The following is a 22,763-nucleotide window of genomic DNA, read 5'->3' as shown; positions in this document are numbered from 1 at the left end:
GCTGTTGTCTTCTGTAAGAAGAGGCCACTAGAGGGGAATGCTACATATGCTTTGCTTGTGCCTTATACAGCTGTTTGCTAGACAGCAGAAGAATTTGGGAATCTGGAATCCTAAGTTCTATTTTGGGCTCTTTAGGGAGTGGAGCATCATCTGGTGATGTAGTAGGAAGAGAGTCTGAGACATAAGCCCTTGTATCAAAGGCCTGGTATGAGGCAGGACCTACTCACAGAATCTGGCAAGAACAGGGCTAATATTGCAAAAATACACATTCCTAAGAAGCGCAAGTCACAGAGTACTCACGCAAACACATCCTGATATCAAGTGGTACCAGAACATTCCAATATCAAGGATGGTACAGAAATATTCCCCCTGGATAACAGGAATGCACTCACTCCTCCTAAAAGATAAGGTCAGGATGACAGTATGTAATAAAGGTGTTTTGATCGAACCAACATGTACAAGGTGATGGGTAATAACTAGCCATGTCAGGGGGCAGTAACTAACTACATCAGAGGGGCAGTATGTAACTTGTTTGTATCGGGGTGTAAAGATCTATCTCAGAAGGAGTGTCTTTGTCTGGCCAAGGGAGGAACAGAAAACCCTGCCATTCTCTGAGCTGGTCCATTGTTACAAGCATACATATATTAGCAGTCCGGTAGAGTCTGCAGGATACTAGTACTGTGCTTCATTGACAATAAACCTGACTGGGTGCCTTCATCCCTTAACTGATCTTGTAGTTATTGGGCGGTTCGCTTGAGGTCTGCTGTGCCAGCTGTCTGCGCAGGGCTAGGGCGACACACAAAGAGAACACACACATACAGAGCCAAATGTCTTATCAACATCTAACCACAGGTGGTTGCCGACACCACAGCATATGGTTTTGGCTTATTAATTTTGAATAATAATGTAGCTACATCGGTAACACTGGGCTCTCTTCAGAGCCATGCCAGAACTGACCTTGTGCTCTTTGAATTTCCTTGTTTGTAAAATGGTGAGAGGGATACTTGCCTCCCTCCTAAGGAGGCAGAATCCCTCCAATAATTGTCATGGGCTGTGCTTTTGCCTTCTGGGCCACAACCACCTTGCGGCCATTTACACTTACTTCAGTCATGAGACAGCTCTGCTGCAATACTTTAGTATTCAACAATATGAGCTAAGAATGCTTAACCAGCACCTACCCTCGCTTTTCCAAAAGATTACCATTGGAACCCACTTGCCTGCATGAATCATTATCCATGTATATGATAAGATGGAGATTGGGATGTGTGCTTCAAAGGTACCTCTGTTAATTGTGCTCCAAATATAGGGCATAGCGCTCCTTCCATAACTGGTCAGTCTCAAGATGTCATTAAATAGGTGCCATGTTCCCTATCACCACTGTTTTCTTTGATGGTGCTGTAACAGCCCAGCTCTTTCCTGTCCTCTCATCTTCCATCTCAAAAGCCTACCTGTACATGTGCATTTATTGCCCATGCAATCTCTCTCGTTCTTCACCTACCAAAACCCAGATGTATTTCAAAGATGTCTGCTACAGTATTTCTGCTTGCTTGAACAGTCTAGTGCAAAAGGGCCTTACAGATTCTTTTTCCATGTTGCCAAAATTTTTAGCAGCAAAATTTCAGCATTTGAAATAGCAGGCAAAAAAAGGGCAGGATATTTTTCATGAAATACCAGTGAAATGTTTTTGGCATTTCTGCATACTGCTACCACAAAATGACAACTGGAGTTCCTTATCAGTAATTATCCCCACTGACATTTCATTTACTGCTGAGAGCAATGTCCCAGCTTTGTAAAAAATATAGTCTTGAAATAGCATGACCAAGGACTACAGGATGGCTTTGCTACAGGTAGTCTTGTGGTAAAAAAAGGAAACAGGCTAATTGTGGTGAGGTTGTAATGAGGCTCAGCAGTTACCCCATAATGTAAAATTTGTGAGCCAAACAGCACCTGGAAGTTTTCTTCAAACAAGATTTAGTGTTTTTCCACTTCGCCCCATCTGCTTGAGAACAAAGGTTTTGCCTTGCCTTGAGACATGTATCCCAGTTCCAGCAGAACTCTTTTGCTGGCTTTCCTTATTCCTGACTTTAAAGGCTTCACCAAGGGCACAGATGTAACTATCCATAATCTTTACCTCCCGCCAGGTTGTTGTCACATCCCCAGCATCTAGGAGAGTAAGCCAGGAAAATAAATTAACATCCTAAAAACAAAATATCAAGTTCCCGTTCCCCCCTTACTTAGCTCTAATTTTAGAGGCTCTCCAACTTACTGAGGGAAAATAAATCCCTTAGTGAAGGTCTGAAATGAAAAATTCTGAGTACTGTCAATCACTTCCTTTCCAGAATCAGTAAAACTGATAGCAGAAAAGCTTTCCCCACCTAACCTGGAATACATCTCTAATTAGGGCAGGTGACTTACCTGTTGGAGGCAAAGAAAAATAACCATCTCCTTTCCCCTGTCTCTTCCTAACAAGTCCTAGGACCCTATCTGAAGACATCTAAGGGCTTGTCTATATAGTGCATAGTCCACACTAACGGAGTCTAAATTCTTGTGCGCGCTAAGCGGCCAGTGTGGACGGTGCTGGGCGTATTAAAGTTCCCTAGCGCACATTAATATAGACCCAGTTCAAACAATATTACATTAATGCATTCTAGGGAACTTTTAGTGTACACCAGCAGGATCCCCGCAGGCCAGTTAGTCCGTAACATAGCTAGCATGCCCTAGAATGTACACCCCTCTAGTGTAGTCTAATGTACTGCGTAGACAAACCTAAGGTAAGAAGTAGGGGAAGAAGGTCCTGGGTTTTTTTTAGTGAAGTGCTATTTGTGGGAAGATCCCTTTAGAGGTTCAAGCTGTAGAAGGTTAGTTTGCTTGCAATGCCTGTGATCCAAACTGCAGGTTTTAATTGGGGAATTGGTTTTGCACAGACTTACCCACAGGTTGGCTACTTGCACACCAGGTTGAGCAGAGAGGAGGATGGTACAAATTCTCACTTCACTTAGCATTAGCAAGGCTCATTTCCTTCAGACCACACTTTTTAAAAGTTGTATTGCTGTCATGGCACCCCAAGTCCAAGTTGTAAACACAACATTTTATTTATTAAACTTTAAAGGTGAAGTGAAATCTGTTTAGATTTTGTGACAGGCGCAAAATAGACCTGCTTCACCATGGTGACCAGTCAGTGTGCCTCAAGCCTGACCTGGGACTACCTTCTACAGGGGGTAATTTCCGGATCCCTTCAGCTTTTGCTGTATCCAGCGATACTGCCAAAAGAAGGGCCAATTCTGGGATAATATTACTAGATGTGGACATGTGTCCACCTGCTACATCAGCTGCTGAACGGCCCTCCTCCTATAGAAGTTATTAGCACAACTCTCAGTGACTTCAAATGGAGCATACTCACAGGTCCAGTTTTCAGTTACCACTGACCTGGGTTAGATATGAGTTGGCGATCTGTGTGTCCAATGATTTGTCCCAGGAGCCATCCATTTTCTCTTACAAACAAACAAACAGCCTCATCATAGTTAGAGCCACTGATGTAAAAAGTTCACATCTAGAAAAGTTTACTGTACCAATAAATTGTGGAATGTTTAACACTGTTAGTTACAGAAAACTTCATACTATATATTCACCATTGTATGTACATTTAATAACACTGATGTATTCAAAAATGTTTGTTAGCTGCACAGCTGTCATTAAGTTTGTTGAACACTATTATCATCTAACAATGTGTGACACTTTGGACATGTTGCAAAAATGTAAAGATGCTGTTCTCATAAATGTGAGTTTCATATCTGTTAATAATCCTGATCATCTATCAAAGCTATGCAATGGCCATTAAGTAATCTTATTGTACACTGAAGTGCTTAGAATCAGATTAAGTTGTAATGAACTGCCTTCCAGACATTATTTAAAAAATGTTAAATACAGAATTTATTTTTAAGTTAGACTAATATACTTTTAAAGTATCTAATATGACATCATTGGGTTCTAATAGTGATAGTTTTTCCTTACAACTAAAAGTTATTTCCTTTTAAACTGAAATGGAATATACAGCCTGGTCTGTATCACAGCATATAGTTTCCACAAAATATTTCATTACAGTAAATCTGAAGATTAGTGGCAATAGCCTCTAAAATGCATTGTGGTACGCATTTAAAAAAAAAGTGGGAGGCAGGCACAGGGAAAACATAATATAAAACCTAATAATACATGGATAAGGTCATTCATCTGTCTTAAATATGTATTGTTAAAATTCGGCCTGATCCAAAACTGACTGAAGTCAATGAGTCTTTTAATTGAAATTGGTTAACTAGTGTGTGTGGCCCGTTTTAAATTGGAGGTATTGTGTGGGTTTAGATTTTATGATCAGGCACTTGCACCAAAGCCAGTAAGCACTGGCCAAGTAGTAAATATTCTCAGGATCAGTCCCTAAATTCTTTAATCTATTCTGGATATAAATGATCAGCAATGAAAGTAAATGGCCCAGAGTGCTGGAGTATTGTTCTAACACTGAATATTTTCATTTTAAAATATATTTTGATAGTGTTGGCTGGCAAGTGTGTAAAAAGGAGCAGGAAAGAATATTTTCTAAAGAAACACCTAATTTTTGTCTAAAATAACTCTTACACAGCGTGTAACACTTACAATATGCTATATTAGCAAGAGTATAAACGTGAATTATTTTAGCCTATTCCAGTACACTAGCCAGCATTATGCAGTTAACATGAACTGTTTTCTCTCCTTTCTTTCTCACTTGGACACATTATATGATTATACTGCAGACTGTAAACTCAGCGACTTGTGAGGAATTTTGTTCAAATTTTAACATTAATCACCAAAGTCTGTTTGCTTTGATTGGGTTTCTACAAAAGAGTCTCAGGTGGATCATTTTATTTCTGTTGCTAATTCAGTTGCTGATAGCCCAACAACACGCAGCCATCCTACAAATTAAAAAACTGGTCACTTTTGTCACTTTGCACACAAAAAAGAGTCAAGTCATAAATATCTTGGCGTTTACCCTTCCATCCTGCCAGAGGGTGATCCCTCAAGGTCGTTTTTTCAGTTCTCTTCATGACACTGTTTCCCCCTCGCCAGTACTAGAGAGAAATAAACCTACTTTTGCTTTCAATATTCTGTGCTTCGTAGAAAAGGGAGGGAAAGATCAGGGCTACTTGAGTAACTGTTTTGGGGTTTTGGTTTTAAATCAGCATGAAACACTTGTGTTCATTTACAAATTTCTTGCGTAGTTTTTAAGTGTGCAGGAAGTTAGATTGGGATTCCTTCTTCCTCCAGTTCACAAATGGGGCTGAAGTCTAATAACAATTAGCAAGGCAAACATTAGAAATATGTTCTGAACTTTCATGGACCTGAATGTAGGTGCCAGAGAAGATGAGATAATTTACTGATGAGACTGCATTTGTTCCAAGCTGACTGATTTTTATGCCTCACTGTACTCTTGCATTGTATCCGGGATAAAATCACAGATTTGTCCAGTCTCATTGATGGGATCTTGACTATTACATATTGTAATACTAACCAGTTGGATGTTCGGCCCATTGCAAAACTGCTAGCTCTTTTATTCCCCCAATGATTTTAAAATATTAAAGCCATCAAGGGGGTTGAAGCTGATTTATCAAAAGGAGAAAAAAATGCACAAATGTGTTTGGAGTATTGAAGTGCCGTTGACATCTAAAGTCCTAACCATGCTGTTTTCCTCCACACTCCAGCAATCAGGACATCCAGCAAACCCATAAAAAACCAAACTAATAGCATGAATATTCAGTGACCTAGAATACTAATTATTGTCATGAATATTAATGTGATCGGACTTGCTTTTTCCCCTTCTCTTTCTCTCTTGCTCTCTTTTTTTCCACTCAGCCGGCTCTAAAGATGGGCCATAATGAGAGCATTTAAGAGAGAGAGCGCTCTCCGCCGTGACAGGGACTGGGGTAATAAGGAGAGCTTGATTAACGTGGTGCACTTGGGGGAGAGATGAGAGGATTCACGTGGTCCTGTTGTGGGGGAGGCAATGAGGCACCGGCGGCTGTGTTGCTGCTCCCTCAGATTAATGAGGCCTAAGAGTGCATTAGGAACAGTGACAAAGGTTTGATCTAATGGGCTCAGTCATTTTTCCTTTGAGTGACAGACGCACAGAAGTAATTGGCTGTGCAGAATGGCAGCTCATTGGCAGTACTTAAGGATACATTATCCCCGTTGTGTGGCCCGCAGAGGCTGTTTATCAAAACTGCTCACACTGCAGACATGCATTCGCTGAGCTGCTGTTACAGTGGTAATAGCTATAAAAAAAAAAAGTAACATCAAAATCATAGCTATTGTCTTTTAGAAAGAAAGTTTCTCTATTTTCATTTAAAATGGTCTAGAAAATATTTAATAATGATAATCTACTTTGTACACCACGCATGAGTATTTTTAGGCCCACGATTATGGGTGATAATTTGGGGAAGTCTATTTTACTGGTACAGGAAGTATGAAGTTAGTTTTTGTCCCATTTCTGAAGTCATATGTTAATTGTGTCCAATTTGGAGGTTATTTATCTAATGCACAGGTAATGCCTTTTTCCAGTTTAGTTGTTATTAAACAACTTCCATAAGTTTTCGCAGAGATCCCAAAGCACTTTACAAACTATGGCCCCAACCTGCAGATATTTCCACATGTCCTTAACTTTACACATGGGAATTGTACTCTCTTTGAATTTACTGATGTAACATTATTGAATTGAATGGGACTAGTCCCATGTGTAGTGTTAAGCACATATATAATTGTTGGCGTGATTTGGGCCCAAATACTTAACACACACAAATCACTTCACAAAGAATGTAGCATACCCACCTCCGGGATGTTACAGCATACAGTAATAGTCAACAGAATTTGCTCAGAAAATGAATAGCAAAGGGAAACAGTGCAAAGGGAATATAATATGAGCAAACTGGATTTTGGTCAGGATGATTTAACTAGAAATGTCCTTACTTTTCAAAAAGTGCCATGGGATCTTGAACAAAATCTGTTGGACATGGTTGTGGTTTTACTTTGTGACTGAAAGGTGGTACATGTGAAAACATAATGTCCCTAATCATATTTGGAGTTGAAAGAAAAGCGTGCCCTCCTATTGAATCATTAATACCACTTCCTGCAGCACCAGAGTATTTTCTTGGAGTCCTCCCATCCATTCATTAAACTTGACTCTACTTAGCTTGTGTCTACCAGTGAGATCCCAGCCTGAGGTTGTAGGGCTTCAGGCCTTTATTACTGTATTGGTGTGATTACTGACTATGAAAGAAAACTATTGAAATCGCACAAAGTAATTCACTTAAGAAAACGGCATTAGACAAATATACCAAACAAAGCTCTCGGAGGATTATTGAAAATGAGTTCTGGGAATTTTGGTGGGGGAATTGGGGGTTTATTTCAGCCCCTAGTAAGGTCCAGGAAAAAAACAGGGCTGCCATGTTGTAGGCTGGTATTGCAGCTGGGTCCAAATGGAATTCATAGCAAGGAGACAAGTAAAGAAAACATGTTCTTTTGCCTTTCTCCATTAATAATCCCTGCCAATAACCTGTCTGGCTCTAGTCCCTGCTCCTGCTGCTCATGGTACCTAACTGACCATGCTCCTTGCAGTAGATAGTCTTTCTTCCCCCCACCCCCCATTCTGAATGGGTTTGTGGAGACGCTGTCCAGTTTGTAAGAAGTAGTGGTGCATCTTGATTTCAGCACTGGGCACAAATTCTGCCCTTGGGCCAGCAGGGAAAGGGAAGAAGCACCTTCTTTGAGAGAGTTATGATGGGATCCTAGGTGACATGCTGCAGATTCCTGAGGGGCGTTTCCAATCGCTGTAGGGAAGGTCATCACAACACGTATGTAAGTAGGCACTGAAGAGAGCACAAGACAAATGGGAAGGTGCTGGAAGATTACTTGACTCCCACAAAAAGTTAGTCTGCCAAAGGTAATTTCTGCATAACTCTGGGAATTGGATTCATTAGGGCAATGGAAGGCTAAAAGAAGGGGGAGCTTAAAGCGCTTCTCACAAAAGTAGTGTCTTTCCCCTTTCCTCTTCTACACACTCATCCCCAAAATAACCCCAAATACAGAAGATTTTGGGCCACAATTTTATAACAGCGGGCCAAGCTGTGGTCTAATCTACTTGACAGTGCTGTTTAATGAATTAGAGGGCAGTTCAGGAATATGCAGTATCTTGCAACATAAATTCACCCAAGATGATTTGGTACAATTAACCCTCTGATACTGGGAGTCAGGATTTCCTGACCCTCTGCTCTAATGTATTTTTCATTAGTGTTAACAGCTGGGGAGCTGAGCCCTCTGGCCTTGAGAGGTTTATTTCCTTTTGGAAGAGAAACTCATAGTGATCATGAAGAGCGTAGCACAAATAAACCGTGAATATAGTGAAAGCAGAGTGATGTGCTAGAGTTCACCCTATGCCCTATCTTCTTCTGTTCTAATGTAATCTATCTCTCTCTCTCTCTCCTGGTCTCATATATACACAGATTCTTGCAAAAAAATGTATAATGGTAGATTACCCAACTCTAGCATCATATATTCACCTCTTACTTTGAAAATAGTGCACTGGGTGCACCCTGAATTAAACCTCTTACAACTCAATTGTTTGCCTTGGGGATGGTGGGAAATCACAAATGCACATGCTGCAATGAATGCAGGCTGCTTGCATGCATTTAAATGATCTGTATCTCACTTTTTTATGGTACAGTTGTGAATTATATTCTTTTTGCGTTTGTAATTAGTGGGTGGAACAGATGGTGAAGGCTTAGTTTGAAGTGATGTGTCCATTAAAATGACCTGTGCTGCCCAGTGATGGTTCATGATAACATATTTTTGTTAAGATGAAATATATTGGACAAAGACAGGAGTTACAGGAGCACTCACCATTAGTGTTTCAGTAGATACTAAAATTGTGCAAACAAACTACAGACTTCTGCAAAGCAAATGACTGCTTCAGAATAAGAATACCTTTTTATTATCCTCACTCTATAGTCAATAATTTTTATTGAAAATTTTCATAATGTACAATTTTTGTCATCTCTGGGTATAATTGAATAGGTGGTACCAGATAGGCATTGAATGGCATGAAATCATGAGTTTGGATAAATCTTCATTAGTGATATTTTAAAGATATTTCTAAATATTATGCAACTGAATTCTGTAGGGTCTAGCAATTTTGTGACATATTTGTGAAGACTATTTAATCAGGCAGTGTATGCCATGTGAATGGGGGTCTATTCTCCCCACAATCCAGCTGTTTATTTCCCATTAATGAGTTGTTCACACAGGCACTGATGGGAACAATGCTACCCTATTTTCATCCATCTACATTGGCCCTATCATAGGAGCAAGTAAACCCCAAGCAAACTCTCTTTGCAGTTTGATGCTGTCCACACTGGCTTAATGAGTAAATAAAGCACAAATTTCAATCCTCGTGCATCTTCCAGTGCCTCATATTAAAAATCTCTCTCTGTTGAAAGGTGATTTTTTTAAGCATAGACTAAAATTGGGAATGTGCCTTGAATTCTATTCGTGGTGGTCTTTGAAGAGATTAATTGTTTGTGAAAGTGTAATTGAATGATCTGCAAACTGTATCATAACAGGATATTTTATAATATCAGAAAAGAGTTTTAAATGTTCTAAAGCGGTCTATAGCTAGAAAGAGGAATTCTTCTTTTGATGCTGCTTTGGTAGATGAAAACATTTTTGTTCAATAGGAAACCAGCATCTTTTTTTGCTCATTTGAGACCAGTTCTGGCAACATACTGATATTCATTCAAATATAAATGCCATCTTCACTTTGAAATGCAAATTGTTTAAAGAAAAATAGCATATGGTAGAGGTAAGTACCTTTTCAAATCAGCTCCTACACTTTAGGGTTGTGAGTACAGCTAAAATTATTCTTTGGAAAGAAACTGGAGCCTTTGACACATTGAAGCTTGAACTAATCAAGGCTTCCCAGTAAGCATATACACATATCCATATCAAGGAAATAGTGCTGAGAATACACGGATTAGCATAGTAATTTAACTGCCCCCCTGCTAATCAACTTAAGCAACCAGCTGATGCATATATGATGTATTTGAAGAAGCACTTTTTCAGAACACAGAATGGACTAGGTAGTTGACCATGTATTTCATGTTAATGTTGATATATTGAGAGGGACAGAGAGGGAGACAGATGTAAAAGTGCAGCAAGTCCTTGCTTCTAAGGTTTTTAGATATAAAGGCTTCATAACATGTATCTTGCCATAATATGCAGAATCTGCTTCTCAGTGAACATTGTTGGCTTCATATTTTGAGCTGGCTGGCTTGTCTGCTAAGAGACTGCTATGATTCCTTGCCACTGGCTCTGTATCCTGACATGTAAAATTAAAGAAATATTGCTTCTTGAAGGTGGGAAGAGGAGTTTGCCTCCTGGAGGAGAAAAATGAGTAGGAGTGTTTCCTGAAGCTTTGTGTGGCAGAACAAGTCCATAAGAACAGCAGTTGGCATTAACAAGGCTCCATTTGGATGAGAGTATGATAGCATTGTTGTTAACTTGACACGACTGAATAAGAGAGTCCGGGCATGTTATAATTAACCTGAAGGAGGAGTGAAAAATGAGCAATAGATTGGGAAAATATTTAAATTCAAATAAATATTGTCGTCATTCAAGGATTGGGCCTGTGTCTGGTCAAAGTATGTTTGAGAAAACTCTCTATCTCTTATTCAGTTTTTATGTAGACCAGCCTTTTTGATATGTCAGTGACCACATGGGGACTTTTATGAGGTTTGGTTTATTTAAAAATTTTTAGTAACCTCAAACAAGATTGAAAATGTACTAATGCCTGTGATGGATTAAGGAGCTCTTTGTGCTTGATTTTGCAACCACATCTGATAAATTGTATCATTGACCACAAAATAAAGCTGCATTATGGATCACCAAGAAATTAGCTTCTCAGATCCTACCATATTTGCTCCCAACTATACAAAATTCCTCATGAATCTGAATTGACAGAATTATTATATGATTCTCCTGAGTTATTCACTTTCTCTGTGGTGAAACTAATTTCACAGGCCAAATCATTGTGTTTCTAAATAAGTTTAAGGCTTATATAAAATTTTGAATACTGCAATTTCAGTATAAGAATCAGCATGTTATGGATATTCTCTGTAAAGTTTTGCTTTTGTATCCCATCAAGGTTTAGAATGTGACTGGGCCTTTTTGTTCTAAATCTAGCTAAATGGCCAGAAAATGTTGACATTCAAAATATCGCTCTCTCCCCCACTCAGCCACCCAATTCAGACTGATGGCAATGTGTTATTCAAGCAAAGTTGTTCAATAATTGTTTTCCATCGTTCCATGATCTCGCAAAAACATTCCATCTTTTCATTCACATACCAGTTTTCTCCTTCTCTGTTTCTGTTATGAAGATTATCGCACAGGAACTCATCAAAAATAACTCTGTCCATTCTACTAGGCAAGGAATGAGAGATAGTTAAAGGTTAAAAATGGGCTTACATAGCATCACTCTTCTGTCCAGCATGTTGGATGCCACTTGTAAGGTCTTTGAGATGTCTTTCGAGGTGCTTCTCTAATTCTGCTTCTGAAAAATAATGCATTTCCAAAGCCATTGTATTCTAAAGGTGCTAAAATAGATGCCACAGTGAACAGGAATGCAGGATCACTCTGTTGCGGTGAATATCTGTCACCTTGAATAGGTGGTTTTGCTTAACAAAGCTAATTGGGACGTTAAGATTAATGTCGAAAGTTGAGAACAAGCCTAGAAAAATGCTGTAAACATTCTAAACAAGGCTTAAAACAAGTAAAATATAAACCATAATACATGTAAAAATCTTTATCTTCCTCAATTGTCCAAACTTAAAATTAAGGGAACCCAAAATGATATGTGGATGGGGAGAAGGTACCATTTTGTTGGTGAGGACTTTAATAAGGTCCAAATAGTTAAGGAGTTTAGAGTTTAATGCGATACAAAAGTGGTTTCTGAGATCAAGGAAGTGTAGGTAGTATTGTTTTGTTTCCAGATGAAAGAAAAAGTGAAAAGACCTGACTTATTCATCCAGGGCCGCCCAGAGGGGGGGGGCAATTTGCCCCGGGCTCCGCAGGGGCCCCCAAGAGAACAGCTGAGGCTCCCGCCTCCGCCCCTCTCCTGGAGCCCTAGCGCATCAAGCGCTGTCCTCAGACAGCGCCGCAGCGTGTCTCCGCCGGGGCCCCTGAGCCCCGCCCCGCTCAGAGCCGCGTGGTCAGGGGGAGGGGCTGGGAGCTCCGGGCTGAGCTCAGCTGCCTCCGCTCGGCGTGGAGCTCCCAGCCCCGCCCCCTCACCACGTGGCTCTGAGCGGGGCGGGGCTCAGGCCCCGCCGGAGACACGCTGTGGGGCGAGGCGCTGAGACTCCGGGTGAGGAGGGAGCCGGGGGTAAGAGGCTGGGGCCGGGGTCAGGGGGGTTGGCTAAGGGGCAGGGAGTCCTGGGGACAGTCAGGGCACAGGGAGGGGGCAGAGGTTGGGGGAGCGGTCAGGGGGCAGGGAATGGGGGGGTTGGATTGTGGGTGTTTTGGGGGGGGTGGACAGGGTCAGGGCCGCCCAGAGGGGGCGGGGCAAGAGGGCGCAGGAGCTTCTTCGCTCCCGGTCTTCGCCAGCGGGGGGTCCTTCCGCTCCGGGGCGGAAGGACCCCCCACTGGCGAATTACCGCCGAAGCGGGACCTGTCCCGAACACCGGGCTGCACTTCAGCGGCGGGTCCCGCTTCGGCGGTAATTCGGCGGCGGGGGGCTCCCGCTGCGGGTCTTCGGGGCACTTCGGCGGCGGGTCCCGGAACGGAAGGGCCCCCCGCCGCCGAAGACCCGGGGCCCCTGGAATCCTCTGGGCGGCCCTGTATTCATCCAGCTGCTTCTAAATTAGTATGCCATGACAGAATTTACCTGATTCCAAAACAAACAACAAAGATTTCTAGTGACCCTACCACTCGGGTCAGCAGCTATCTCACTCAGTAGTCCTCTCCTAACACAAGCTATAAACTAGGCATAAGAGAGGAGAATTTCTAATATCTCAAGTTCAGCAGCTAGGAGGCATGATAATAGCACATGCTTCCACAGGCAGTATGGGCTATTTAAGCCATGGATATTAAATATCTTTAGTGTAATCATAGTCTATTATTTGAGATGTGTGACCTCATATATCTCCTAGCTGTGGCCTGAAGACAGAACAGGACAATAGGCAGATCAGAAAATCTTGGAGTGTCATGCTCAGAATGCAAGAGTCAACCACCTCGCCAGGGAACAATAAGTCTTACTGGAACATTAAAGCAGAACAAGTCAGCTAGTAAGACTGTTTGACACCATAGTATGACCAGATGAGCAGCAACATTTGCTCTTGACTGACATCTGATCTGTATGCTTATTGTGAGTTTGAGACTGTTTTCAGCTGGGCTACTGGCTCACCTGTGCTATAGTTTGCTGTGAAGAAAAGATCACAAAGGACTGTGGTCACTAAGGGCCCCAATCCTGCCAAGAGTTGTGCATTTTGGTGATTTCGTATCCGAGTAGTCCCTTTGAAGCCAATGGGATTATTTGAACGAATACAGTTACACATGTGCATGTATGCTTGCAGGATCAGGGTCTATCATAGCAGCTTTCTTGGAGGGGAAAGGGAAAATTTCCAAAGAACTCCAGCTATGGGCAGGCTAGTTAAGCACTTTACTGTTTATTTTGGTTTTGAAGAGGAAATGAAGTAGTCTCAGGAAGGCAGAAAAGTTTGTCAGAACAAACCCTTCACAACCCAAGACTGGGACACTGGGGAGTAGGATTGTCTAGGGTCCCCATCTATTCTGCAAGCGTTTATAACTGGGTAGTATCAGAAATATCAGCATTAGCAGATCACCCCATCTACTGGAAAAGTGGGTGGTAGTTCTCTGAATGCAAATTACAAGCAATCGATTTCTGCTATTTTGCTTCTCCAAAGAGTTTGAGATATGGGTTCGATCTGAAGTGGTCATATCAGTTTCTGTAACTGAAGTCTTTAAATATAAAAACTCTAAAATCAGTTCTGAGGGAGTACATTTAGTCCTTAAAGGAAATGTGCATTTTATAGATGCCTACTTATTAAGGCCAGAAAAGATCATTGTGACCATTTAGTCTGACCACCTACATAACACAGGCCATAGAATTTCAGCAAGTTGTTTTTGCATCAAGCCCATAACTTCTGGTTGAGCTAGAGCATATCTATTAGAGTGACTTTCTGTCTTGATTGAAAAGATGTAGTGATGTAGAATCCACCACATCCCTTAGTAAGTTGTTCCAATTGTTCATTATCCTTTCTGTTTATGGGGGGGGAGTGTCCTCTTATTAGTCTGAATTTGTCTAGCTTCAGCTTCTAACTATTGGATCTTGTGTTATGCCTTTGTCAGCTAGATTAAAGAGCCCCCTACTATCATAAATCATGCCATATAGGTACCTATGGACTTCAAGTTAAGTTGCCTCTTAACTTTGTCTTGTATAAATTGAGCTTCTTTAGTGTCTCACTATAAAACGGGTTTTCCAGACCTCAATCATTTTTGTAGCTCTTTTCTGAACCTTTTCCAGTTTGCAACATTCCTTTAAAAGTCTGGACACAGGATTCCTTAAAGGTCTCACCGATGCTGTACCCAGTGATAACATCTCCGTACATCTACTCAGTATTCCCCTGCTTGTACATCCAAGGATAGTATTTGCCATTTTAGCCACAACATCATACTGGGAGCTCATGTTCATCTGGCTATCCACAATGACCCATACGTCCTTGTCGCTCACTGGTTTCCAAAATACAGCCCCTTTTCCAATAAGTGTGACTTACTTCATAACCTCCTAGAGATGACCTGCCATTTAGCTGTATTAGAACGTAAGTGAGCCCAACTTACCATGTGATCCAGATCATTCTATAGAACTGATTTGTTCTTATTATTTACCACTCCATTAATTTGTGTTATCTGCATACCTTACCAGCAATGATTTATATGTGATCACTGATAAAGTGTGTAATAGCACTGGGGCAAGGACAGATTTCTGAGAGACCCCATTAGAAACACAACGCAATATAGCTTAGCCTTTCTACAGCTCCCCCACATTTGCAACATAATAGCACGGTGATGTGATGATGAGCGAAGTGATTCACAAGTAGTAATGTCTGGTCTCTCTGGTATATATGTCCCTGTGTGTCTGATCCGCGTAGGATAGGAGTCTTCTGCAGCTCACAGTCAGAGTTTGGCTCTTTCCCTCAAACTGTAGAGAATCATCTTTCAGCTCTGGAAGTTTCTGATGTGTCAGCCAAGATGGAGCTGTCACAATAGGTATTTTTTTTCCTCATTAGCAATTTTCTGACTCAAGTTTTTTTCCCAGGCTATAAAACCTGGAGGAAAAGTATGCTGATACTATATCAGAGAGAGCATGAGCTGGAGCGCAGAGAGATTCATTCGGAGAAAAAGTATTTATTTAATTCAAAAGAATGCAAAAAACAGTGTGAGTGCTTGATTCCGTATTTTAGTGAGACTTCAGTCAAGAGTGGGGTTCTAATCTGAATCATCACCACATAGGTGCTGTTTTGTGGGCAGGGTTTCATTGCTGAACTTTACATGTGTTCCCAGTGCCTCTTTAGAAAACACTGGCACAGGACGGTCAGATACTAGCCTTCGAAAAATGCATTAAATTGGTTGTTCAAACAGGCTCAAAAGAAGTGTTCACCTGTTGTAGATTTAACTTGTGACCAGTGTAATAGATGCCAATCAGCGTATGGAGGCCACATGGGTAAAAGAATGGCTTGGGAAAAGGGATTAGAGAGGAAGTCCAGTGGTAAAGGTACTGGCCCAGGACTCAGGAGAACCAGGTTCAAATACATGCTCTGCCATAGGCTTCCTATGTGGCTTTGGGCAAGATATTTAGTGTCTCTCTGCCTCAGTTCCCCATCTGTAAAATGGTTATGTTGCGGACAAATTCATTAACGATTGAGGTGCTCAGATCTTACAATAATGGAGGTTATACAGGTACCATAGACAGTGTGTGGTCTCAGAGAGGCAATCTTACAAACTCTAATAAGCACAGAGTGTTTCACAAAGCTCTTCTTTCTTTCAAAACACTGCTGTTGGGAAAAGTCGTCATGATGGAACTGGGAGTCAGGAGATCTGGGTTTTATTTCCCGCTCTGCTACAGTCTTCCTCTGTGACCTTTTGGTCATTTAACCTGTGGAAAAAGTGGGAAATAATAGTAGATAATAATTAACTCCCTTACAAGAGTGTTGTATCTTAATTCACCAATGTTTCTGAACTCATCAATGGTTGTCAAATTGAAAGTGCTATGGAAGTGCAAAGTTTTAGTATGAAAGTATCTTAAAAGTGCGTGTGTATGTACACATAGAATAGAGAGAGTCTTCAGTAGCAAAGAATTGCAAGGTGCTTTACAAACTTTACTAACTGTACTTTGTATGTAGGTTTAGATGACTTTGCTTCCAATTCAGCTCTGCTGGAAAGCCATTACCAGTTACTTTGTCTTTGGATGAAAATACTAAATGCTTTAAATCTGTCTCTAAAAATAGTATTCTTAAAGCCATTTAACCCTATTGTAGGCAAGCCTTAACAATGGATTCACGATGTCCACTGTGTTTTGGTAAAGTCTGCCATGAAGAGATTGCAGCTATTAGAACGTTCTTACAAAAATCAAACTAACACTTGAAAAATATTTTAAATTTGTTTAAACAGTAAAGTCTAAATCAATAATGGAGTATGTGATTAAAAACTAAACTGCAGAGTGAAATTTCTAGCGCATGTCAAACACAAGAACAGGAAAGATAGACTGAGACCACAAGAAGTCTAAGTTCATGGAAAGGGTTTTCTTTGTTTTGTCACTAAACTGGATTCAACTAGATCACCGGTCAGCTATTTCCTCCATTAAACTTTTTACTGAACTATTATCTGTCACAGCCCTTATGGATCATGAGATTGCTAAACACATTTGCCCCCTGGTATTGCCTCCATGTTGATGATAGTTAAAAGTCTGTGGAAGATGGGTTTTATAGTTGATGTTACGCTACTAGTACCAGTTTATTTACTGGCACTGTAGATTTTTCAATTTTGCCTTTATTCAGCGGTGGGGATACTCAATTAAAATAATTGAATTAGGATAAGAGGGTTTAAAGTGTCTCCATTTGATGTAGTTATTACACGTTTTGTATGTTAGAGTTCTGTTTAGAGAGTCATGTTACATTTTCAGGACTTGCTTTTGTAAGGGTACAATGGATGGTTTGCTTAATGCTTATTAGTTTTTAAGGATTGGGTTTTTTCAGCATGTCTTTTATGCACTAAGCCAACACTTCCCAAAGCATGAGGGGCACACCCACTAGGTGGGTAGGAAGGACTAGCTAGGGCAGTGGAGAGGATATATAAATTAAGATGTGTAGGCTTTTAACAACATATATCAGGGATGCACTGGGGGCTTGCAAGTATTTCCATTTTCTAGAAATGGGTCAGGGGGAACTCAGCTTCCAAAAGTTTAGCCAACACTGCATTCAAGTGCTGCTGCTGTTCTCCACATTAATGAAATTAGTGCGCTCTCTGCTCTGTGGTATTGTAAGATTTATTCTCCTGAATGTAAATCAGCATTATCTTGTATAGTAACGGGGGGTTATGTATGTTTGTTTGTTTCTAGGAAATGTGACTACTAGTACGTCTGTCTCTCAGATGGCAAGTGGGATCAGTCTAGTCTCCTTCAACAGTCGCCCCGATGGTATGCATCAGCGCTCCTACTCAGTGTCCAGTGCTGACCAATGGAGTGAGGCGACAGTCATTGCAAACTCTGGCATCAGCAGTGGTAAGAGACAAGCTGTTTTTTTTGCTAGAGTTCTTCTCTGTGGGCTTATGTCACTCATCTGAGTATATTGTCCTAAGCAAAGCTGCAACCATTTAAACAGAACAAAAAGGATGAGAAGGGGGCAGAAGAACATAAATTAACAAAACATCTCTCCTTGTGGCCTGGAAAGGCTAAGAGTGCTATGGAAGCAGCAAACATAACTGCACCAGGAAGGAGATGCCTTGTGTTGTCAACTACCCCATGCCGGAAATTTCACATAGGCCCAAAATTATTAAAAGCATAGCAAAGCCAGGGTTGCTTTCTAAGTGCATAACTTCCAAGACATCTTCACTGCATCTGTGAATGAAGGTACACAGTTCTCATCCCCTTATTCCCTTTGTTTGTGGTCTTAAGTGTTGAACTATTTATTATTTTATTTTTATTGTTGAAATTGGCCAGCTGTAGGCAGAGCCAGCCTTTGGAATGAATCCCACAGCCACTGTCTCCATAACCTCAATTGGAGGAATTTGTAAATGTCAGGACTACTCTGTTTCCTTTTTAAAGATGTTTCCAGCCATCTATTGTGAAGAGAGCCTTGAAACTGCTGACCAATCACAAGGGTTGCAAGTTTGTCATAGTGATTTGTCCAGCACAGGGTATATTCATGATTTTCATATAGCCACCTAAGGATAGTCTGTGGGGCCAACAAATCAGTTGTCATTGATATCTTGATTTCTGAAAAGATCCCAGACCAATTTGATGTTGCGTCAGAGGTGTTGCCTGAGCTGCTATAAGCTCCCTACAAACTTGTAGCAAACTGTTTTCAGTTGAGCTTGTTCCTCTACTAAGCACACATTGTGGGCTTTGGCCTCAAGGGGGAATGTCTGAATAGCATGAAAGGTGCTGTGGTCCAGTGGACTACACATGGGATTGAGAACAAGGGAGTCCTTTATTCCAATCTTAGGTCTAACACGTAATTTGTCTGTGACCTTGTTCAAGTCACTTCCTGCCTTAGTAGTCCCATCTGTAAAATGGGGCTATACTACTCACCTCACATAGGGAGTTGTGAAGATTCCATTAATGTTAGTAAATCACTATGCAAGTGCTAAATTTGTAGAAGTTGAAAAAGAGGCAGAGGGAAGCACCATGGAGAGCCCACGAAAGTATGGTGGAAGTAATGGAATGGAGAAATAAGAATGTGGAAAGCAAAGGGAACCTTGAACAGAGTAAATGGAGGAAGGGTGTGAACAACACAGGATGAAGTGACCATGAAAGAGAGTTAGAGAAAAAGAAACTGCTGCTTTTGAGGCTACCCCTTAAAATAGTGACAGTTATAAGGGTCTCAGAAGGACACATTTTGTGGCGCAGGCACGCACGCACACAACTGTTGCTGTTTTGGGCGTATCTGCTGATCTTAGCTTTTTGTCTATGTCGGCAAGCCCTACAGCATTCATGAGTGAGTTATCTATGCTGGTATGAAAAAGAGGCCCTCTCTTTCTCCTACACCCAGCGATATTTTATACGTCTTACATTAAGGACATCTAATTCTGTTTGATGACTTGGGAATCATATGTTATTACTTCTGGATCGTAAGAGACAGCAGCCAGGGTCAGCTGTGCTACATTTACTCAAAGGATAGAGGAAGACTGAAAAGTAAATAACAATAGAAAAGTGATATTTGCATCATTTCCCGCTTTGCTTTTTTACATTTTGAAAATACTGGGAGAACTTATTTTCACTAGGTCGGTGCTTAGTGGACAGTCTTAGACAAACAAATGTCAACATAAACATTAACTATTGTGATTGATAAAACTAGTTCAAAAACTCAAACATGATTCATCTCCATCAGTGTACCCTCTTTCTCTTAGATTGTAGAACTTTATCCTTTATGCTGGCGGTTGACACATGAAAAACCCTTTTTAATTTCAGCGTTTTTGCCCCAATAAAAGGTTTTGAATTTTAGAATCATAAAAAGATAATGCTGTGAAAGCAGCAGGGATAGGGAGAAGCTAAGCATCTTTTGGAATTCAAATGCCAATGTACTGGAGAATATGCCTGCTTATTGTCACACGGTTTTATTGTAGACAAAATAACATATTGGGATTCAATTTTTCTCTGCACCTTTTTTCACATTAAATTAATACTTTGTGTGGCTCCGGAGAACTTTTCAAAGTCTTCCTATCCAGACCTTTGGTTTCCTGGGGCTTCAGTCTTTTAAGCAGCTGTGAACATCTCCTAATTAGATAAATTACTTTGTAGTGGGCAGAGCCACAAAACAGGAGGTGCTGGTTAAATTAAAGGGGAAAAAATAGAAAAATCCATTCTCTGAAATGGAATGCCCCACTGCTTTATGACTATTACTGTTGTAAGGTTTTACATTTAAGTACCTGAGGTTTAAAATTAAATGTCTAATATAATTTGGCACTGGTAACAGGAAGCCTGTGACTGCCCTTAGAGAAAATCTAGACAGCTTAGTTCAATGTTTCAAATTGCTGTCTGCTTGATAGTGAGCAAATCATAGGTTTGGATCGCTATTTAGCTAAATACCACATGCTGCTCAGCATAATTTTAAATGCAGTAACATGTTCGTCTTTAAATTTATGAATTTAAAGAGACTGTTCCAGGACTACATGAAAAATTAATTTTTGTACCTTTTTTCTTACTCTTGTAAGTGTTTGACAGAAGTAATTTTAGCAGCAAGAGAATAAAAACTGGGGGCAGTAAATCCCTGTCTGGGAACCTCTTGTATAGATTCTTTATGGACCTAGAATTGATCTACATGTCAGATCCTGATGTAGCTTAAACTGTTTATCACCCTAATGGCAGAAGTAAGACCATGAACATCAACTTATAATCCTCTGTGAAAGAAATTGGTGTTTGCAGTCAATGAAGGAGCAGCTTAGGTTTATTGATAGATTTAGAACAATTACCTCTGCAACAACTATTGGCTGATGGGTTTTCTTGAATCTGATTGGAAGCCTGTGATTTTTTTTCCTTTGATCATTTTCTTGATGGATAATTTTTTTTTTTAAGATGTGGCTTCACACTCCTAGGGATAGGAGGGTCATATGGTCTCTGGAGAGCTATTCCTAACTTGATTAGTTGTTAAATTTTACTTCAAGACAAGATCCTTTGTGTGTGCTTCACATATGCTTTTAGTGGAGTAAATACTGCCTCTGTTCATATAACCATCAGTTCCTTTTTTTTTTTCTTGGCACAGGAAGGAAGTACACACCCACTTTTTCATTTTCTTCAGATTCAGTTCTAGTTTTCTCTTGGTTAGCATTTAGACTTCAGAGTTCTTGTTGTTCGTATTTCATTATTTTATATTGTAAAAAATGAAAATTGCTGTATTTTGCTGGGCCTGTGAATTTTTGGTCAGTCATTGGCTATTGCTCAAATTATGAAGTATCTCAAGCTTGCGTAGGAAATTCAGTCTTCCAGAGGAAAATATCAGTTGATATTACTAGCACTTGATACAGTCACTGGTGAATACTGGTCACGTCTGTTCTCTGTTGCATACAATTTATAGATCTTAATAGAGCTCAAGAGAGAGAAATTCCGTGATCTTAGTAGGACCATCTCTTTTGATAAAAGGTGACCATAGCCAATTTTATGAGATCAGGAATCTAAGTTCTCCAGACCTCATTAACAAAAGGCTGAACATTCTTTTCCATCTCAAGATATGCAGTGCAGCTCATTCATTCTCTCTTCTCAGAAGTTCATTCACCCTCTCTTCTGAGAAGTTAGGATTTAAGGTTTAATTTGTTGGAATGTGTCCCAAAAATAGCGTATTAAATACTCTTTTCTTTTCAAGCGTAACAAATGTTTATATGTACTAATAGTAATGATAATACCTAGCTCTTGCGTAAGTTCTAGTGCCTCAAACTAAATTAATGCACATGCAGCAGGGTATTTGTACTCTGCTTTTATGGAGCACCACATACATTTCTAGTATAAATTATTACCATATTGTCACATGAAATCTTGAATGCCATCTGCATATATTTAATCTCTGAAAGATTGTTTATTGTATTTACAGTGTCATCTCTTCAATAACTTGTATAAAGCACAACACCTAGTTTCTATTCAGTCTCCAGCAGTTTGGTGTTATCAGGGTTTATCAACCTCAAATTAAGATCCTGCTGTGCCAAGGGATATAAGTGGTATTTTGAGCTTGTACATTTATGCAAACCTTACTCGGGTTACTTTTCTGATGGCAATCACTTTGTCTCGTATAATTAGTGAGTTACGGGCTCTGAAGACCTACGGTACATTTGAATAGAGAGGCTTGGCTTTGTGTGCACATTCAGCAAGTTTCTTCTGGCAGTAGTGTCAAAACTCAATTTTGAAGGTGAACTGGAAAGATTTTAGTTTTAAAGAATCATTTCTAATCCCAAATCAATAACAAAGTTTGGGTAAGGTAAACTATATTATATTTTTAATACATTCACAAAGCTTTTCAAAATTAGTTCCTCTGTCACTTATCTGCTAAGTCTTGCATACAAGATTTGGTACGTTCCCTATAATAGTATCTTCACAAAACCCTCTAAAATAATGCTGGAATTCCTTTTTCAGGTGGTAATATTATCAACGGTTGCAGAACATGTACAGAATCCTGAACTCAAGTCTCAAGTAGTAAACGAGAAGGAATGGATTTTCAAATCTTCTCTTTTAAAATGCAAATGTGTGTGTTTGTTTTTTACTTTGTTTATACACACAGGTCAGGTTACTATTTTCTGGTTTTCAAATTAAATGTTTACATTTTGCTTTCAAACAAGTATTCCAGTGCCATTATTTTTTAATTCTTTCTAGCTTTCAGCTTGGGGGAGCTTTGTTCTGCAAATTAGTTGCAGCAACAAAGTCTCTTTGAAAAGTGAGGAACGCCATTAGAGAATTAATCCACCATTTTTGTTTTTCTATA

The 22,763-nt window shown here is 40.2% G+C and overlaps 1 protein-coding gene across 4 annotated transcripts in view; it reads left to right on the top strand.

Annotated features, from left to right (window-relative positions):
- Positions 1-22,763, top strand: part of AGAP1 (ArfGAP with GTPase domain, ankyrin repeat and PH domain 1) — a 645,107-nt gene that overhangs the window by 463,398 nt on the left and 158,946 nt on the right. For all 4 annotated transcript variants that reach the window (XM_045032567.1, XM_045032566.1, XM_045032565.1 and 1 more), the window contains one exon: positions 17,699-17,860. In XM_045032567.1, coding sequence (XP_044888502.1) covers positions 17,699-17,860 — 162 coding nt within the window. The remainder of the gene's footprint in view (positions 1-17,698; positions 17,861-22,763) is intronic.

Source organism: Mauremys mutica, chromosome 10 (assembly GCF_020497125.1).
Source record: "Mauremys mutica isolate MM-2020 ecotype Southern chromosome 10, ASM2049712v1, whole genome shotgun sequence".
Taxonomy (NCBI): Eukaryota; Metazoa; Chordata; order Testudines; family Geoemydidae; genus Mauremys; species Mauremys mutica.
Note: the sequence above shows the minus strand (reverse complement) of the source record. Positions and strands in the feature narration are given on the sequence as shown.